Here is an 18,526-nt window from a genome sequence, read left to right as displayed (position 1 = left end):
GCAATGTTGTAAGCGAGATGCGTTACCATGTAACGTCTGCTCTCCGCAGCGCAAAAGCAAAAGCACCCTTTGCCAGCGGGAAGGAACAGATCCGCGGCCATCACGTGGCCGCGGAGTCCAAGTCGGATTTGTGGCTTGCGATGGGAAAAGCAACAACTCATGCGTCCTGGCGGTGGGTGATCGTTAGGCCGTTGAGACGAGACGACGGGGTCGGCAAGGCAAACGTAACCGTGCATGCTGACCGATGAGCGCCCTGTCAGCACAGAAGAAAGCATGAATATAATCCTATCCGATATACGTTGAGCCGCAATCTTAGGCCACCTTCACTGCGGTCATTTGGGAAAGCCGCCGGAGTAGATCCGACAGGTGGAAGAAACAGTGGACTGCTTGGCTGACTGCGTAGTCTCGATCACGGATCCGACGATGAAGGAACCGCAACAGCAATAACGTCAATATCGTGTATCGTCTGGGCATTCCGAACAGTGCGCCTTTAGACTTTTGGTAGCTGGTAGTATAGCTTGCTGCGCCAGATACCCGAGCCATCGACTCCCTTTCGCGCGAATCGATGATGCATCGGGGTCTGAGCTCGGTCCAGTGCAGCCGTCCGCTCCCGCACCCGGTCTTTGTGTCGTCCATGTGTCGCAGAACCCATGTACCATGTCGTTCTTCATGCTTAGACGCACGTCGTCATGTAGTTAGCTGACCCTTGGGGGATTCGAGATGCCGAGCATACGTGCAGATGCACGAAGCGATTGGAGTACGCGGAGCGACATGACGCATTCTGACACTCTGGGGTGCAGATGTCCGAGACAAAGCCATCCGCTGTTCAAACATGGTTGCAAACCCTGCCTGGTCCAATGTCATCTTCGCATGGTCAAGTGCGCTACGTGTGGTCACGACGCTACGCCAAGTATGGAGTGTAAATCGTATTCGCGCAATGGAGTAATATTATTAATAAGGAAAGGATATGTCAAGAAGATCCTTCCTGCTATGCGTTCCGAACCCTACATGGTGCGCATATCCACATGTTCCTCCAATGTACCGGTGCAGCAGCTTGCGGGAAGCTTAATGCGTATCCCTTCAACCATGCAAATAACTGCAAATCAGCAACTAAAAAACACGAAACAAGGTGTTGGGGAATCTGGGGGAATCTTGTGCAAAAAGCTATAACCAAAACCACCACGGACGAGACGACTGTGACGGGGATCTGCTAATACTGACAAGGAATGCGAAGAAAGACAATCTGACAATCTGACAATCTGATCCGAAGCAACGTTACCAAGTGATGCTAGAAATGAATCTCCTTCAAGTATCCCAAGCACTCGTGCCCGCAAATCCATGCAAATACTACCAAGCCTCAAAGTACTGTGGGGTATCCGTGCGATGCGAAACAGCAGGTGAACGGACCTCCAGGTATCATCGACGAATGCAAAGTACGTTCCAAAGCCGCCAGGAGGAAACAATGATCGAGCCTATAAAGGTGAGAAGAAAAAAAGAAATGGTACCGTGTACCCCATCCATCATCCCTTCGTATTGTCATGTTCGGTGCTTGGCGTGTTCGTCACCTTCTCGTGGGTCGTGATTTCATTGTTGCTGGTGGAGCGGGGAGCGGAATGAAAAGCAAGATGGAATGAGCCTAGTGTACAGAGTGCGACGGAGAACGAGTAGCGGGAAGCTTATGGCGTCGATCGGAACGTGGAGAACACAAGATCATCTCTGATGCTGGATTAGAACGCTATCAGCGAATTGATAGTGGGTTCCCACGGTTGAAGGTAAAGTTTTGACATCTCCTAGTATGTCGACCATCCTCCTTGTTGCTGAGCCTGTGGTGGTGCCCAACCAGGCATACCAGGCTGTTGAGCGGCAGCGCTCTGATGCTGCATGAACTGGTGAGGACTTGGACTAGGCTGGTAGGGGTTCTGCCCCATGGCTTGGTATCCAGGGTCTCCTCCGGGCATAGAACCGCCCATAGCACCCATAGTCTGATACTGTTGGACAGGTGTGCCATGCATCGATGCACTGCTTTGAGCATGATGGAGCTGTGGCGATGCATGCATGGGAGACTGTTGCGGGAGCGGAGATTGCTGCGGTCGTTGCGCATATTGCTGCATGTTGTGCTGTTGTGAGAGCGGGGACGGCTGTGGTGGTCCTTGCCACATGTGTGATGGAGGGTAGCCATGTCCTGGGTTCTGTTGAACACCTGGAAGCATGCCTCCAGGGCCCATGCTGGAGGCGTTCATGCCCTGCTGCATGCCGATGCTTGGTGGGCGACGGTGCATCTGGTCAGGGCGGAGTGGGGTGTGTTGCTGAGCCATGGGCGAAGGCACCATGTTGTTCTGGGGCATGGGCTGCGGACGGTAGGCTTGAGCGCTCATCGACTGTCCAGGTCTTTGTGGTGTCTGTGCTGGCATTCCGTACTGGTTCCCTGGCATGCTGACGGCAGTCGAAGGCATGCGCGGCGACTGCACGGTCTGGGTGACTTGGGGTGCGTGCTGTCCTTCGGCAGTTCCAGGTCGGTCTGGCTGGACCGGCGGCTCGTGGGGTCGTTGCCAGACATCGTTGAGGTAGTCTTTGCGATGCTTGCGTTGTTGCTCGAGCTGCTTGTTGACTTCAGCTGTTTGCGCAGCTGCGTTGAGGATCTCGCCGGACGGGGTTGGCCGTGTCAAGTCCTGATAGGGGGCGCCCTGCATCTCATGTCGCGGCCGCTGAACGCCACTGTAGTCTCGGGGCTGCAGGTCAGCCGTTGTGCGGTTGTATGCGTCAGCGTTTGTGGAAGGCATGCTTCCTGGTGCGGGGTTGAGACCACCGAAAGGCTGCAGAGGGTTAATGGCAGCACCGAGGTAGTCTTGGTTGTTGCCGGTGTATGCTCCTGGATGAGCAAAGGCCATGGCACTTGCGTGGTTGGCTTCGGCTGCGGCTGCCTCTCTTGCTTTTGCAGCACCTGGCCTCTTCTCGCCCGCAGCGTCCTCCTCGGTAAAACCCTGCTTCCGAGCCTTGCTCTCCCAGTAGTCGTCGCGCACGCGCCGGCCGTTGACGATCAATCTGCTTCCGAACTGTCTGAACATGGATCGGGCAGTCACTATGGCAATCTGTCTAGATCGGTATGAGTATGGTAGAATCTCCTGGTGGATTAGGTCGTCCTTCTCGGCCTGGGTAGCGATAATTTTGTATAGAGATCGGTTCTTGTTGAAAAGCAGGTACGAGTCACGGTAGCCCAGGACACGCGCGCATTCTGTTGCGAGCATGAAGAGCTTGTCGGCCCTGTTGGGGACGAAGAAGGTGCGACAGCGGTATTCGCGGCCGTCGAGTGGGTGGCCGGTTTGCGTAACCTTCCTCTCGCCAGCCTCGTCGATTTCGCGCGGTATGTATTCGTCGCCCTCGGGATTCAGCTGGTCGGTCGTGTGGTCGCGCACCGTCGGCAGCGCCTTTATGACGGCGGGCTTGGTGGGCGTTCCTTTGCCGGAGGGCGAGACCTGGGGAGGCGATCCTTGGGGCAGGGCCGATGTCTGCAGCTGGGGTGTCTGTACGGGCGGCGCGATGCCACTCTGCGGAGGCTGGGAGCCACGGTTGGGCGATCCGGCGTAGGGGGGTCTGGCCGTCTTGGGCGGGCGGCCGCGACTGCGCTTGTTGTTGGGCGTGTCATCGCCCTGGATCTCGTAGGGGGTTTCTGGCGAGCGGCTGCGCTTCAGGCCTCGCGATGCCTGCTGTTGCTGTGCGACGGGCTGGGTCGGGCCTCCGAAGACATCTGGGCTGGGTCAACAAGAGGTCGCGGGAGGCTGCGTCGGATGTAACAGACGCGCAAGCCAGTGAGCAGCTGGGAGAGGGGGACGCGACTACTTACGCGACGGGTCAATGGTGCCAGGCGGGTCCATGATGCCGTTGGCAAAGCCACCATTCGACATGATTTGTATAGGGTGTTGCACATGCACTGAGTACATTCAGGCGGCGCAAGAGCAACCGAGCTCGAAGGAAGCTTCCGTCGAGCGTCGCGAAGCTCAAAGGGTGGCCAATGGGCGCGGCGCAGTCAGGACAGCTGGACGCACGGGAGTCGGCAGCGGTCGCTGGGGAGCATGTGTTGGAGGCGATGGGAGCAGTGTCGTGTCGGCGCGGTCGAACCAAGGTTCAAGTTCGGCAGGTGCGGGTGGGGCCAAGACTCGCCGGGAAGGCGCGTTCGGTCGGGGAGGGCAGGAGCGTCCCAGCAGCGAGAACAGCGTCGCGGAAAATGCCAGAACAGGTGGTACAAACGCAATGTTCCGAATCCGACGGTGCTCGCGGATCGATACAGGCTAGGACGCGGTTAGGTTTGAGCTTGAGGTGACGGCGCGCCCTGGCAATAGCAGAGACACGACACGTGCAGGCAGGCAGGGACAGACACTGCGAGCAGCCGCTGTAAGGTGACTTGCAGGGCAGGACAGGTGTCGGGGCGAGCGAACGGTTGGGGGGAACGAACCTTGGGCGGTGCAGGCTGTCTAACCAGCGACAGGAGCCCTTGGTGCAAGATATGTATGGGCGGCTGTGTGGGCGTGTGGGCGATTGGCGCGGCGGCGTGAGCTGCGAGTGCGGGAGCAAAGACCACTGGGTGCTTCTGCGAGCGACGAACTGGGAATCGGGTTATGGTGAATTACGAAATGGGAGCGAGGCCCAATCTGATATGCCCTGCAACCCCAGCAGCTGACGGCCCGCGCGGCGGACGTCCAAGTCGTCTAGTGAGCAAATGGCACGCACTGACAATGGCGACAAGCTTCAGGCAGGAGAGGCGCTGCGCTCTGCTAGCTGCAGTGTGATAAAAAGTGGCTCTCCCGCGGCCCTGCACGAGCCGGTGGCTTTTCACTACCTCTTGAGCGCACGGAGCCGAACAGCATTACTTGCATCATGCTGCGCGATAGCGACCACTAGCTTGGATCTCGCTGAGCGATTCCGTCTCCACCGCAACAGGCCAAGCACCCGCGCGCGCCGGGCCTTGCTCTCTATCACGGCCAGTCTGCGCGAACGCGAGGCCTGGGTCATCAGCGCTGCCTATCCACCTCTCCCCAGTGACTCCCCACCACTCACGAGCCCGCCTGCTGCTGATTGAGCAGCTCCCGACAAGGCGACCGTGTCAGCAGGCTGCTATCGAATCATTGATTTTAGACCCGTGGGCCTGCAGCGCGCCCAAGACAGACTACCCAGGCCTGCATTGGCGGCCGCCGTCGTCATGCATTCGACCTTCTCTCTCTATCAATCAACCCGTATCGTCTGACTCCCCCAGCGCCCGTCGCCATGCTACCCCAGCCCGCTCCTGCTTGCCGCAACAGCCGAATAAGGAAGCCCGACTTAATTGCGCTGCATCGGTCAAAAGCAGTAGTCCCCATCTTGACGGCCTGCCTGCCTGCTCGTATTCCCGCTACTCCGTCGCGACGTCTAAAAATGCTGCGCTGATCGCCGACCTTTGCCTTTGCTTGTGCAATTCGTTTTCCTCTAGCATTTCCTAGGCCGAGTGGAGGCTCGTCCTCTCGTAGCGCCGTCGGTCTTCGCGGGCCTATGACCAGCTGCTGCAGCTGAAAGCTCAAGCCGATCCATTGCACCGGAATCGCTTCCTACCAGACACTGCTCTCTAGCCCGCGCATCCAGTTACAGCGCTTGGACGCTTCGATATTCATTCTTCGTTCCGTGTGGACAGCACCCTCATCGCAGAGTTGGCGATCTGTTCCACCAAGCGACCCGTTCCCCGCCGAACCAACAAGGGCACATGTCGACATGACCCTTGGCCTGCCCGTGCTGTAACCGATCCCCACCATGCTACCTTACCCATATCTCACATCCCTTCCGCAGCTCGCGCCACTACCTTAGCGGGAGTCGAAACGCCATGTCCGTTCGTCTTGCCTGTCTTGAGCGCTTGCTCTACCTAATTCCGTCCGTGCGCCGTGCCCTTTGACATGCTCTTGAAACTACGCGAGTGCAAGACGTAATCTATTCAGACGGAGAACACACTGTGTCTTCCTGTAAGCCGACGATGCCGGTACCCGCTTCGGCATGCTGGAAGCGCGCAGCCTTTCGCGTCTCTTTCCTGACGCGTTCTCGGGAGGCTGTGCCACATTGTTCCATGTCTTAGACCCTGAGGCCAAAGTTTGTCATCTGCCTCTCACTGCAGGGTCTAAACCAATTTAGAAACGTTGCCATTCTTTGTTTGCTAGAGCCTTTGTTGCGTCCGAACTCGGTACTCTCCAGTGGGGTACGAAGAAACAACACGGCCGATCAGTCTTCATCTATGGAGCCATGTTGATAGAGTGCAGTCGCTTATATCCGTTGCCTTCGTAACTCGGAACTACCACGCGAGTGGAACATGGCTCCCTTCTTCTATGGTTCAAAATATGCCATACATGTCGTGGGTAGGAGGGCGAGAATGGCTCCGACTTCTCGACATGTCGACCCCTCGTTAGCATTCAACCAGCCTGACGTTCACCATCATGCTACTAAACCCGCACACCGCTGTCATGACACCTGTAGCGCGCTAAATACAAGGATCGTTGAAACATTCCAATGCAAATTCAAGTATTAGACCTAGTCCATATCTTGGCGGGGCACTACCGTCAGGCTAGGATAGCTGCTTGATCATATGACAGCTGTATCCACCGTCTTGGATCCCAGCTTCGGGAGACATCAGACGCCAAGATGGTCCCACGTTCAAGTTAGATTGAAGATCGCGGCGTACGGCGGTTGTAGCCGTTCCATGATATCGAGTCCATTTCACGTCGAGACCTCGTTTCAGAAATCCGAGGTAATGGAAAGGGTAGGACCATCCACTGGTGAGTGCTTGTTCTTGCAGCCAACTGCGGATGTCCCGTAAGCTAACACTGGATATGGCTTCCGTTTGACCTCCCGTACGAAAGCCACATGCAGCGGGTCGTACAACCGTAGCGGTGAAGCACATCTCTTCTTCATCGGCTTTTGCAACACCGAAGCAAAAACAAATGTTGCTGCAACACCATGTACAAACGCAGGTCCGCTGTGTGAAAGTGTAATCAAACGTCCAGTATAGGGTTCGAGATCGTCCCCAACGGGCTCACTGTTCATGCTTCCATTTTGCCTGCAATCGCGGATCAGCTCCAAGATGGTCCATTTGTGATTTTGAATCATGAAGGTAGTGGGTGCTAGTGGCTTCGGCATGTCCCCAAGGCTCGCTAGAGAGTAGCTGCGCTATTGCAACCTAGAGACGAACCCCAGCCCCTTCGGATCCTCAATCCTGCCGGGCGCTGTCGTTCTTTCCATGTCAGATCATCGGCATAGGCAAACTGCGTTCGAACGGTGAGGCGGTCCACTCCAGAGTGGGGAAGCGTGGCGAGGCTGCATCGACGTTTAAGGTAGTCGTGGCCAATCATCAGACCAGATCCAGCATTCGTTCGACGAAAAGACGGTCAGGTGCTACCAGTTGCGCCGAGGGCTTGAAAAGACCAGGGCGGTTATCGTATTTATCCATTCGTGCATCAGATGATACTCATGAACGACCCGGAGATGAGTCCAAGTAGAACGTGATGTCTGTTGAGGTCGGGAAGCCTACGCCTACCGCCTTGAGTTAGATAGTCATCCACTCCCGCAGGTGAATCGGTGGGACCTAAAAAGAGACCCACGTATGCGATGGACCATACAGCAAGAGAACAAGGCTCATGAAGTTGAAGTCTCCACCGGATTCAGTCCGATGCAGTATTGGAGGTGGAGAGTGCGGTGAATTGAGCTCCACGCGTCCATCTAGCTGGATTTCCTCTTCCGTCGTCGAGTGTCATACAGTCTTGACGCCATTTAGATCCGCATCCCGAGTAGGATTCAAGGCAACTCGGTGTCAACACAATCGAGGCGGGGTTCAGTTGACACAGCCTGTACCTGTAGTGTGTAACTCGTCAGTAATGCATTGGACATCTGCATTATACTAAAGTTGAACTGTTCACCGGATTCAGTTCGCGGCATTTTCAAGAGCAAAGCTCTCAGGCGTCAACGCTTGCTAGGCGACGTTCCGAGACCGGCTCCGTCAAGTCTTACTTGAAGCGACAAGCTGCAGCACACAAGTAAGCGCGTTAGTAGCCTTCTCAGGGAGCTGCGTCATTCTCCATCAAACATGCTTCGATAGTATAGAACCGAGGAGGAGGCGAGCATACCAACACCTGCACACTACTGCAATGTATGAACGGCAGCAGTCTAGTCGCACGTAGCTCTTGGCCTGATGATAGCTGATCACTGAAACAGCATGATCGAGTACCAGAAGGGCCAGATACCCGCAAGCGGCAAGCAAGTTCTGGCTTTAGCTCAGCCGGCAATTTGTATTTGAAGCGGTGGCGAACCAACGGAGCGGTCTGATCGATTGAATGCAGAAGCGAGAAAGACGGTGAGAAGGCAATGGTGGCTCGTGTTGCTGAAGCTGTTCGGCCCAGAGGTCCTGTAGGGAAGGTGCAGACGCAAGGCGGAAGCCTTCTTGCCATGTGAGCATCCAAGATCGAGCAGGCGCACCTTCTACATGCTGAACCTGGCCAACCCTCAAACACAATCTGCACTTGAAGATGCGAGTTCTTGCCTGGAGTGAGTCACAAGTATTGCCAATAGAGCCATGTGGGAACTTGGCACTTCGTGTTCAACGCTTCACGATGTGACCGCATGCCGGATATTTCAATCTCGGAAAGAGCAGCTTGGCACTAGACAATCGGCAGCAAGCACTTCTTGATTCATGTTAGATTTACATTATCCAATATTCTGTTCCGGGACTACCTACACCGACGTAAACTCCCCTCAAAGATGGTCATGATGCGCCGGATAAACGCTGCCAAAACGCCCTAAAAGTACAATTCCCGAAGTAGTAGAAGTCTTGAACGCCCCGCCTATGAGAGCGCGGCTATCGTCCGGGAGCAAGACCTGGTACTGCGCTGAAGCGTTCGTCACGCTCAGTCTTGAAGAGAATCTGGCACCAGAATTCCTTGGCGTCTTCGTCGAACCAGAACCAGAACTTGCCCTCCCGTCTGTCGATGTCGCGAGATTGTAGCTTCACCGCGACCGTCTCGTAAGGCTCACCAGCAACAATGAGGTACTGGTAGTTTGGGTCTGGCTCCTCCACCTTCTGCTCGTATGCGCTCATGACACGGACCTTGGGAGTGATGCCGGGTGTGAGGTCCGGGAACTGGAACTGGAACAACAAGCCATTTTGGCGTGTGTTGGGGTCGCGTACTTTTGTGATGCGGTATCCAGGCCGACCGATCTTGATGACGTTCTTCTTGGGCAGTACACCCGCGAGCAGTCCTTGCTGGCCCACATCATCTCTTTTGCCTTCTCTCTGCTCCTTCGCCGCGCGACGTGCCAAGTTTGTTTGATGCTTCCTTCCTTGTGTATGCGCGAGATATGATCCATCGTTCTGGTGGACCGTCAAACAGAGACGGCACTCGAAGCTGCCGACGTGGTTCTTGAAGAAGTACGGGTCCTTGTCAAGGTCGATGGTCTCGAGCGCGAGCTTTCGGAGACGCTCTCGTCGGTCGGCATTCGTCGCGGACTGTGATGCGACACCACCACCTCCAAATTTGGAGCCTGCGCGATTCTGTAGACGTTAGTAGCTGTTCCTGACCTTCGCGACGGGGGACGTACCTGGTAATCCATCTTTGAGAAACTTCACGATCTGCTGTGTCAATCTTGGTCGCGATTAGACAGGAAAGAGGGTGGCTTTTACGTAGGCAACGGCCAGGTGTTGGGCGGTGTAGAAGTCGTCGTGCTGAAGTGATGTTGCGCGACAGAACTTCTGGAGGCGTGCGACGCTAGTGTCCAGGTACCTGATCCCTGCACTTCGATATCACGTGCGCGGTTGCCTCCACACATTCACCTCGCATAGTGCATGCTAGCGTCTGTGAGCTGCTCTCACTTTCTGTCCAGAAGGTCTGAGATTGTATCGGATAATTACTGTACCTACTCCATTGTGTCCCTCTGTCATGGCATATTAGATAAGAGACACGTACTGCGACCTGGACGTTTGCATCACACCTTAGCAGATACCCACCATAAGAGAAGGAATCATCGAGGATAGTGTCAGTCATGGCAACAGAAATCTACGTAGGAAAGCGCCTCTCCTACGACGCCCACCTCTGCACAATCCGCTACCACGGCCCCATCCAAGGCACAACCGGCCTCTGGCTCGGCGTAGAATGGGACGAGCCCACACGAGGAAAACACTCCGGCACACACCAAGGCACCCAATACTTCACCTGCTTAAATCCCTCCCCAACATCCGCATCCTTCATCCGACCAACCCGCAAACCAGATCAGCCACGCACCTTTGTCCAAGCGCTAAAGTCAAAGTACGCGTCTGAAATCCTAGAGGAAGACTTCCAGGATCCAGATGTCCATGTCGTGTTTAATCACCAGCCGCCTGTGCAGCAGAAACAGAAGCCGGTGCTGTTTAATGGGAAGCCAGCGGAGGAGATTGGGTTTGACAAGATTAGGAGGCAGTTGGCGCAGTTGGGGGAGCTGAAGATTATTATTTTGGATGGGCTTTGTATGCAGAGGCCTGAAGCACGGGGAGAGGGGTGGCTAAGAGGAGGAAAGAAGAGTGATGTCAAGGAGGCATGTCCAAAGGCGATGGAACTTGATCTGAGCAGGAATCTTTTTGAGGAGTGGAGGGAAGTAGCTGCGATATGCGAACAGCTGCCTGGGTTGAGGAGTTTGAGGGTCGAGTGAGTTATCGCTAAACGCGGTTTCCTCTTGGGTTTACTAATGGAAGCGCAGTGGCATACGTCTTCGCGATACATCGGTATCAGAACCAGAGAGAGTCCGTTGTCTGAATGCCTTCAAGAGCATAACCTCTTTGAAACTAGAAGATAACCTCCTCCCCTGGGCCGATCTCGCTCTCCTAACGCATCTCTTCCCCTCGGTCACAACTTTCTCAGCGTCCAGCAACCTCTACACAAGCCTCACCCATCACACCCTCAATCCCACAATCACCGACCTAACACTCGAAGACAACCACCTCACCTCCCTATTCTCACTGGCCTGCCTCACAGCCCTCCCAAACCTACACCGCCTCATCCTCAAATCGAACAAGATCTCCGAGATAACCAGTTCCGGGGCATCGATACCAGTATTCTCCAACACAGTCCGAGAAGTCGATCTCTCGTTCAACGAAATCTCAACATGGGCGTTCATCGAACAACTCATACACGTCTTCCCAGGTCTCCGAAGCCTGCGTGTATCGCAGAACCCGCTTTATCAGTCGTTACAAGCACCGGATGGACGGAACTTGACAGCGGATGATGGATACATGCTTACGCTTGCACGACTGGGGCAGTTGAAGACCCTGAACCACAGTCCCATCAATGAGAAAGAGCGGCTGAACGCAGAGTCCTACTATCTCTCCATGATCGCAAAGGAAGTGCAGTTCGCGCCCGAGAACCTGCGAGAGCAGATATTGAAGAGTCATCCACGGTACGAGTGGTTGTGTGAGGAGTATGGCGAGCCGGATGTTCAGCGTTCTGTCAACGCTGTGAATCCTAACTCGCTTGCTGCGCGGTTACTCCGTATCAAGTTCTACCTTGCGACATCCACAGATGCGGTATTCGAGACGGAGATCCCGATGAGCGGCACGGCGTACACGGTTCTCGGTATTGTTGGGAAGCACTTCGGCATTAAGCCCATGAAGTGCAGACTGATCTGGGAGACGGGCGATTGGATGTCGGTGCGGAAATCAGCGACGGACATCGTAGATGACGACTGGGATTCTGAAGATAGCGAGGCGGAGATGGGTATGGAGCGGGTCATGAGGGAGGTGGAGATCGTTCCTGGGACGCGGTCAATTGGTACATGGATCGACGGGACAGAGGCTACTGTGAGGGTCGAAGTCAAGTCGTGACGGCTGACGCCGGAAAGTACTCCATCGGTTTCGAGCAATGTGCGCTTCGTTAGCAGTTCATTCAGCGGAACCACCAGTTGGCCTGTACAACCGTTAGTAAACACACCCATGCCAAGTTCCATACTGTACTCACCGAAGCATTCGCACCCTTTCCAACCCCCCTAACAGCATGCCACCATCCATTAGGAATATACAGCGCATCCCCACTCCTCAAAGTTGTTTCCCAGCCCGTCGCACTCCCCATACTTCCATCTCCATCCTCATTCCAAACCGCCATTTCCATAGCCTCCATCTCCGCACCCTGCATCATCTCCTCTCCTCTCATCTTCGCATCTCCGCCCGGTCCCCGTATATGCTGCCTTACAGCCTCGAACACCACCCGACCCACCCCAGGCTTCATCATCCTGATCGTTTTCTTTCCTGCCAGTTGTACGAAGAGGTTCGGGTTCGGGTCGCGATGTAACGGGGTGCGCGTAGGTGGTCTGCCCATCCAGAGACTCGACGCGTAAATATCGCCGCGGGCGTTGAGGTGGGATAGGAAAGTCAATGGCGTAGGTAGGTCTTCTTGCAGAGGCGCTGGAAGATCGGCTAGCGAGTGTTGCGCGAGGTACAAACTCGTTTCTTGCGCGTCCGCAGCACTCATGTGTTGTAATAGGAGAGCCAGAGGGGCTTCGAAGCGCTCAAAGGCTTCATTTCCGAGGGCGTTTTCGGGAGATGAGCGCGTCAGCTCCAATGGCACGATCGCATCGCCGTACTGCTCGAGGTACGCTGTGTTCAGCTCTTGCGGATATCTGAATGTGTTGGGCTTATTATTCCACTTGTTTGTCAAAGATGCGTCGAGGAAGGCATCCTTCTTAAACCACTTCCGGATTGCAGGTATATCCAGAAAGGCTTTTTTGAAGAGCGCGGGTTGGTCGGGGTCGAATGCAGGTATGCTGAACTCCTTCTTCTTATCCAGGTATTCCGTCTTCGTCAAGATCCGAAACCGCGGATATTTTGTTGGTTGTACATCTGGCCTTCTGCTCCAATGGCGAGGAACGGCAGGGGCCGGCTTCGGCATGGAGGTTTAGACTGTGGTGTGAAGGATTGCACGGATGCAGCTCGCTCGGGAGCTTGACACGCTCTCACGTTATCGTACCCCACACGAGCAGCAAGCACCCGCCCCGCCAAAACCTGCCCCTGCTAAAGTTTACATCGTCACAAACACCAGGAAGCTCAGCACCAGCCCACGCGACACCAAGATGGCTCAGGCTCAAGGCGCACAGCCTGGTCAAAGTAAATGCACCCAGATCTCAGATCGTCGCGCATTGTGCTAATATCACCTCGCAGTCGAAATCACATCGCTCCCTGTCCCCCGCCTCCAGGAACTAAAAACCCAACTCGACGCCGAACTCACCCACCTGTCCAACTCGTTCCAATCGCTGCGCACCGCCCAGTCCAAGTTCCGCGACTGCCTGAACTCCATCTCGACAGGCCTCACACCGGCCACCGTCTCGAAACCGCTCCTCGTCCCCTTGACATCCTCGTTATACGTACCGGGCAAACTCACCGATCATGAGCACGTGCTGGTGGATGTAGGCACTGGTTTCTTTGTGGAGAAGGATATTGCGAGTGCGAAAGACTTCTATGAGCGCAAGGTTAAGGATCTGGGCGACAGTTTGAAGGACTTGGAGGGTGTTGTGCAGGGCAAGGCGCAGAATGTGAGAGTTGTAGAGGAGGTTATCAGGCTTAAGGTCATGAACGCACAGGAAGGCAAGGGCGAAGAGCAAGGCAGCTGAAGAGTTGCGAGGATTTGAACGAATATCATCTTAGAGGATCAAATGCCAGTACCAGACAAGCCGCATGCAGCACGAGTAGAAGCACGGCTGGAGCATCGAGCGGGTCTGTAAAAAGAGCTACGAGAGTTCATGGCCCAAGACTGGAGCCAAGTACTTGTGGTATTGGCATCATACTATATGAGAATGAAGCCCCCTGGTCTGCAGCCTACATCAACATGAAAATATGCAAAGTAGATGACCTAACGTCAATGTAGCCTCCATGGTGTTCAGTTTTCCCGTCCTCTAGATAGCGACGCCTCCCATGTCTGTGACAGAACTGACGATGGCTGATAGCTGAAGCAGCTTGTCCATGAGGATGCGGATACCATCGCGTGGTGGTGCTTCAACGCCAGGGCCCAGATCGAGGTTCCTCATTCCGAAGTCCTCGTCCTCAACCGCGCTGGAGTAGCAAGACTGTCCGTCATCTGGCAGGAACGTAGCCACAGTGTGACCCCAGTCGACCTTTCGACCCACAGGGAGACGCTCAAGCTCAGCAAGATGGGTAGCCCATTCAGAGTGGCGGACACAGAGACCCCAGACGGGAAGCCTCTGTCCTGGGTACCACATACAAGTAGCCTCAACCTTGTAGCAGGTCTGCTTGATGCCGAATGAGTAGATAGTTTCCAGACGGCCGTTCCGTAGGTGCTTCTTGACGGTAGGTGTCTGATCCCACTCAGCGAAGCTTTCGGTCGAACGATAATCGTGGTTGGGTCTCATCTTGACTCGATCAGCGAAGCCAGTAATGACAGGCGAGATGCTCTTCGCTGCCACAGGAATCAAGGACTCAAGGGCGAAGTGCCATCCTCGGCTCTCTCCAAGCTCCAGCAGGTTTATATCCATGTTCTTTCTTGGTGTTTTACGGCCCTGATCGATTTTGTAGAACCGGGTTGTTGTCTTCTCGTACAAGCCCTCTTCGTCATCAGTCCAGTCGACCTGAACAACGATGAGTTCGGACTGCGGCGCCGCGGATGGAGTGGTTGTACTAGCAGGAGCTTGGGGAGGTGCTTTAGGACGTCCAGCATGGCGCACAGCTACCGGCTCTCGTGGTGGAGCAACAACGCAGCTGGGGTCTGTGAACACCCACGTTCCTCGGAACATTGGACGAGTGCCTTGCAGCGATTTTGGCGTATAACCGAAGTAGGCAGAAGACTTCGTCGGCTCCAGGAATTCATTGGCCATGCAGAGTGCTCCCAGAATTTGCGAGCCCAGTGCATCATCAGCAAGCCTATGTTGTTAGCCATTATGCTAGTCGTCACGAGGGGACACACTTACCACTTCTTTATCTCAACTGTAACAGGTCCGTTAATCGACTTCAAGAAGATCTCCTTCCCGAACTTCTGGCCAATCTTATCCTCCTTGATATGTCTTGAGCTCAGAGCCAGGCACCCTAGCCGAATAGCCATATCGTACGCGCTTTTCGTGTGGCGCACAGCTTCAAGGGCCAGCTGAATTGAATGCTGGATCTTTGAAAGCTGCGTGAAGTGCATGATCTCATTGCGGAAGCTGCCGGAGGTTTCCATTATCCCACTGGAGAGGAGGCGAGGTACGACTCGATCTTGACTGATGTTGAGCGAAAGAGGTCAGCACTGGTCTGCAGTTCACGCTTGTAATTCACGTACAGGTTCGGCCACCACGCGTCAGCCTCCTCCAGAACAACCTCCAAGCCCTCTTTTTCATCAAGAATCATGTTGATTACATGCTGCAGTCCCATAGCATCAGCTTTGACTTTGTCGATCATCGTCATGAGATGCGCTTCGGCTGCTTCGATGCGCGCTATGTCGCGGGCTGTAAAAGTTAGTGTGTATCGCATGTAGTAGATATATGATGGGCTTGCCTTGTATCTCAATCTGCCAAACGTCGTTCTGAGTAGGAAGAAGCGTTATGTACACCTCGTTCTGAGTCCGAATGGCATTAAGCGCTTCTAGCTTGTTATTGAAGACATCGCGAGGAGTGACGCCTTCGTTGAGGAGGTCCTCCGGCCAGCACACGATGATGCTCGCCAGTGGCATCTCGCCTTTTGATACCTCAGGCGCCTTGCCCTTGAACTCGTCTTTCCGCTGACGCTCCCGCTCTTCAATGCTGTCGTAGTACCATTTGTTATGATCGAACGCAGGCGTCTTCGCCCATGATGATGAGTCTTTTGACTTGATGTGCGCGTTGGAGATCCAATGGTTGATGTATCGGATGGCCTTCTCAAGGCCTGCACCTTGTCCAGCAATGGCGAACTGAGTGATATACCCAGCGTCCCATTTGGGGATGACATCGCAGCCAAAGTTGATCTTGATGTCGTTGACGATGAGCTCGCGTTCTGTAGTATGAGTGAGGCGACGGTACTCCGGGGGCACCGGAATGAACCTTTTTGGCTTGGGCTTGGGCTTTGGCAGAGCGCCAGTGTCCTGTCCGTCCATCGCTGCGGCTTCCTTGTTGTGTGGAGAACTAGAAGCAGTGTCAAAGTAGCGGCGCCGGGGCGAGAGGATTGGCAGTGTTGTGGTGTTCGTCGCTACGGAGATAGGTCGAGGTGACGCTGAATTGGAAAGAGCAAACGCGCGGTGGCGCTAGTGCGCATGCGTATACAGTCTCAAAGCGCACCTATTTCGTCTCATTCTGTGTTCAAGGTGCAATTTAGGGAAGTGTGTGATTACGGTTGATTCATACGAGAGCGTTGTAGTATGTTTTCGGAGCAGAGTGCCAGCGAAGGCCTCCAGGCTGTTGTGCTGCACCTCCTCTTTATTGCAAGAAGAGCTCGAACGCAACGCAAGGGTAGAGCAAGCTCAAAAGCGCACTCTATGTCTGTATCACCAAGGAGATCGTGTGCAATAATGCGGGAAGCTTGGTTGATGAAGAAGTGATTGTACTAATGGAGAGGTTGTAGAAGCTGAACATGAAACGAGGAAGAATGAGACAAGGGAGATCTATGACAGAATGAAAGAAGTATCCTCATAGTATGGGTGAGGGGGAAGGTCTGCTACTTGGAGACACTGTAGTCTAAGGTGGCCTGTTATGGAGGAGGGCGAGCTCTCTCCTGCTACAAGGGGTTGAGCACGCCACCAAAGCCACACATGCAGCCCAGGAAGGCGTATCCACGACAGAGAGGCTTCGGGCGATAATAAGCAGATAGACCTTTGATGTTTAGGTAGTTGCATCGTATCGCGCAGAGCTATTGGCTGGCAAACATAAGTTACGAGGTAGGCTAAGCAGCACATGAAAGATCACGCAATCCATCCATCTGAATTCGAAAGTCATGTGGTCAAGTAAAGCGATAGACAAAAGAGTACTCCTAACAGGTATCGAGCAGGAGCGATGGAAGAAGTCGTGGGCAAGGCTACCGAAGTTGAGAAAGGCTTGGCGGGCATCGGCGTTTGCGGAGCGACTCCCGATCCATTTTCTGAGCATCGCGAAACCCATTGCAACTCGATATACCGCATCGTCGCGGTCCGCACTCCTCGAAAGCGCTATTGTACTCCTTATCGAACGTACGAATCTTTGCGACCGCTGGCAATTGGAGAGTCTGGACCTCATCGCCCCGCCACCATGGACGCCGTGCCCATCACAAAAAAGCTGATAGCCTTCGGCAGCAACAAGATATACCTGTGAGTCACGGAGATGTCTCATTTACGCTCAAGGCTGACACGAGCCAGCCCCAAATTCACGGTTGCGTTTCTTCGCACGCCCCAACTCTCCCCATACCATGCCCGCTTCCAGGTCCCGCTAGACTTCTCCAAATACGACCTCCGCGACTACCTCTACCACGCCTACAACGTCAAATGCTTCAACATCCGATCGTACGTCAAGCAAATGCCGGTACGGGATACGCGCGAACAACCACGGCATTGGTTCCGCGAGGAGTCGAAGAAATACATGACAGTAGAGTTGGAGCAGCCATTCGTCTGGCCTGAGACACCCGACCTCGAACCATGGGGCAGGAAAGACAGGGAAAGGGAGATTCGGGACTCTGTGAGGCTCGGCGGGGCAATTGACCAAAACGACACGCGGGAAGCAGCCAGGACGCTTCGAGAGCAAGTGGAGAAGTTACTACACAAGAACGTTTCCAAGCCGAATCGTGAGATACAGAAGAAGAAGGCAGCGGCTATGGAGCCCACATCAGAGGAGCTTGAGTCGGAGATACTGAGGAAGCGGGAGGCGTCAAATCTAAAGCGCATGTCAAGATTAAGGTTGTGGGCGAAGGAGAGGACAGGAAAGACCGTCGAAAGCGACAAGCCCAGGCGGTACGCGATCAAGGTTTGAGAATGATCTTGCGCTGTGTATATATGCTTGTACCATATGTATCGGGACGGAGCAGGAAACCACCAATTGATTGCCACACGTACTGATAACCTACTTGGACACTGCGAACGCTTGGAATGAAGCACCACCAAAGCAGCCAATCATCGGGATCTCAGCTGCGGCCTTCTTATCTTCGCTTTCGGTTGGTCACTATCGCATCTGGAGTCCAAGTGTATCCTAACCCTTCTTCCGTTCCGAGCTATTCAATGTTACACGTTTCTAATTATGACGGTGTTGGTCGAACAGGTAGTCGAATGGCGAGGCTGGAAGGGGTCGCGGAGCCACTAAGCTGCAGTTGCATGCAGGCTTGCGCCTTCCTTGGCTGCAGGTGGAGTGCACGAACGATCCTCCCCGTCAATTTCATTCGCCCACCCTAAAAGGAGCATGGTACCAGGATGGAGTACTATATATCTCTTGCATCCTGTCACTCGCACTTATCATCTCGCAGTTGCCGTCACTTTCAATCCACCTTCCCAAACCGCTCACACGCTTTACTCACTTCCTTTCATATTCTATTGCGCGCAGCTTGACAACAGCATCAGATTGCCTATGAGCCGGTGAACAACCCAACGGGATG

The 18,526-nt window shown here is 54.4% G+C and overlaps 7 protein-coding genes across 7 annotated transcripts; 3 read left to right on the top strand and 4 right to left on the bottom strand.

The window, feature by feature from the left end:
* Positions 1-1,790: 1,790 nt before the first annotated feature.
* On the bottom strand, positions 1,791-3,902 carry J4E90_006071 (uncharacterized protein; the record flags this gene model as incomplete). Its single annotated transcript, XM_051435620.1, has 2 exons — positions 1,791-3,745; positions 3,842-3,902. The coding sequence occupies 2 exons, from the start codon at positions 3,900-3,902 to the stop codon at positions 1,791-1,793; spliced, it is 2,016 nt and encodes a 671-aa protein (XP_051290478.1).
* A 4,955-nt stretch (positions 3,903-8,857) lies between these two features.
* Positions 8,858-9,609, bottom strand: J4E90_006070 (uncharacterized protein; the record flags this gene model as incomplete). Its single annotated transcript, XM_051435619.1, has 2 exons — positions 8,858-9,550; positions 9,598-9,609. The coding sequence occupies 2 exons, from the start codon at positions 9,607-9,609 to the stop codon at positions 8,858-8,860; spliced, it is 705 nt and encodes a 234-aa protein (XP_051290477.1).
* Positions 9,610-10,038: 429 nt separating this feature from the next.
* Positions 10,039-11,848, top strand: J4E90_006069 (uncharacterized protein; the record flags this gene model as incomplete). The annotated part of the gene is made up of 2 exons (XM_051435618.1): positions 10,039-10,676; positions 10,729-11,848. The coding sequence occupies 2 exons, from the start codon at positions 10,039-10,041 to the stop codon at positions 11,846-11,848; spliced, it is 1,758 nt and encodes a 585-aa protein (XP_051290476.1).
* A 61-nt stretch (positions 11,849-11,909) lies between these two features.
* Positions 11,910-12,908, bottom strand: J4E90_006068 (uncharacterized protein; the record flags this gene model as incomplete). The annotated part of the gene is made up of 2 exons (XM_051435617.1): positions 11,910-11,930; positions 11,982-12,908. 2 exons carry the CDS (start codon positions 12,906-12,908, stop codon positions 11,910-11,912), a joined length of 948 nt encoding a protein of 315 aa, XP_051290475.1.
* Positions 12,909-13,089: 181 nt separating this feature from the next.
* Positions 13,090-13,626, top strand: J4E90_006067 (uncharacterized protein; the record flags this gene model as incomplete). The annotated part of the gene is made up of 2 exons (XM_051435616.1): positions 13,090-13,123; positions 13,178-13,626. The coding sequence occupies 2 exons, from the start codon at positions 13,090-13,092 to the stop codon at positions 13,624-13,626; spliced, it is 483 nt and encodes a 160-aa protein (XP_051290474.1).
* Positions 13,627-13,908: 282 nt separating this feature from the next.
* J4E90_006066 (uncharacterized protein) lies at positions 13,909-16,073 on the bottom strand (the record flags this gene model as incomplete). Its single annotated transcript, XM_051435615.1, has 3 exons — positions 13,909-14,890; positions 14,938-15,168; positions 15,553-16,073. 3 exons carry the CDS (start codon positions 16,071-16,073, stop codon positions 13,909-13,911), a joined length of 1,734 nt encoding a protein of 577 aa, XP_051290473.1.
* Positions 16,074-17,196: 1,123 nt separating this feature from the next.
* Positions 17,197-17,910, top strand: J4E90_006065 (uncharacterized protein; the record flags this gene model as incomplete). The annotated part of the gene is made up of 2 exons (XM_051435614.1): positions 17,197-17,255; positions 17,304-17,910. 2 exons carry the CDS (start codon positions 17,197-17,199, stop codon positions 17,908-17,910), a joined length of 666 nt encoding a protein of 221 aa, XP_051290472.1.
* Between the last annotated feature and the right edge of the window lie 616 nt (positions 17,911-18,526).

This window comes from Alternaria incomplexa (genome assembly GCF_024043165.1).
Source record: "Alternaria incomplexa strain BMP 0042 chromosome Unknown scaffold_8, whole genome shotgun sequence".
Taxonomy (NCBI): Eukaryota; Fungi; Ascomycota; class Dothideomycetes; order Pleosporales; family Pleosporaceae; genus Alternaria; species Alternaria incomplexa.
The sequence above is the reverse complement of the archived record's forward strand: the minus strand, read 5'-3'. Positions and strand labels throughout refer to the sequence as shown.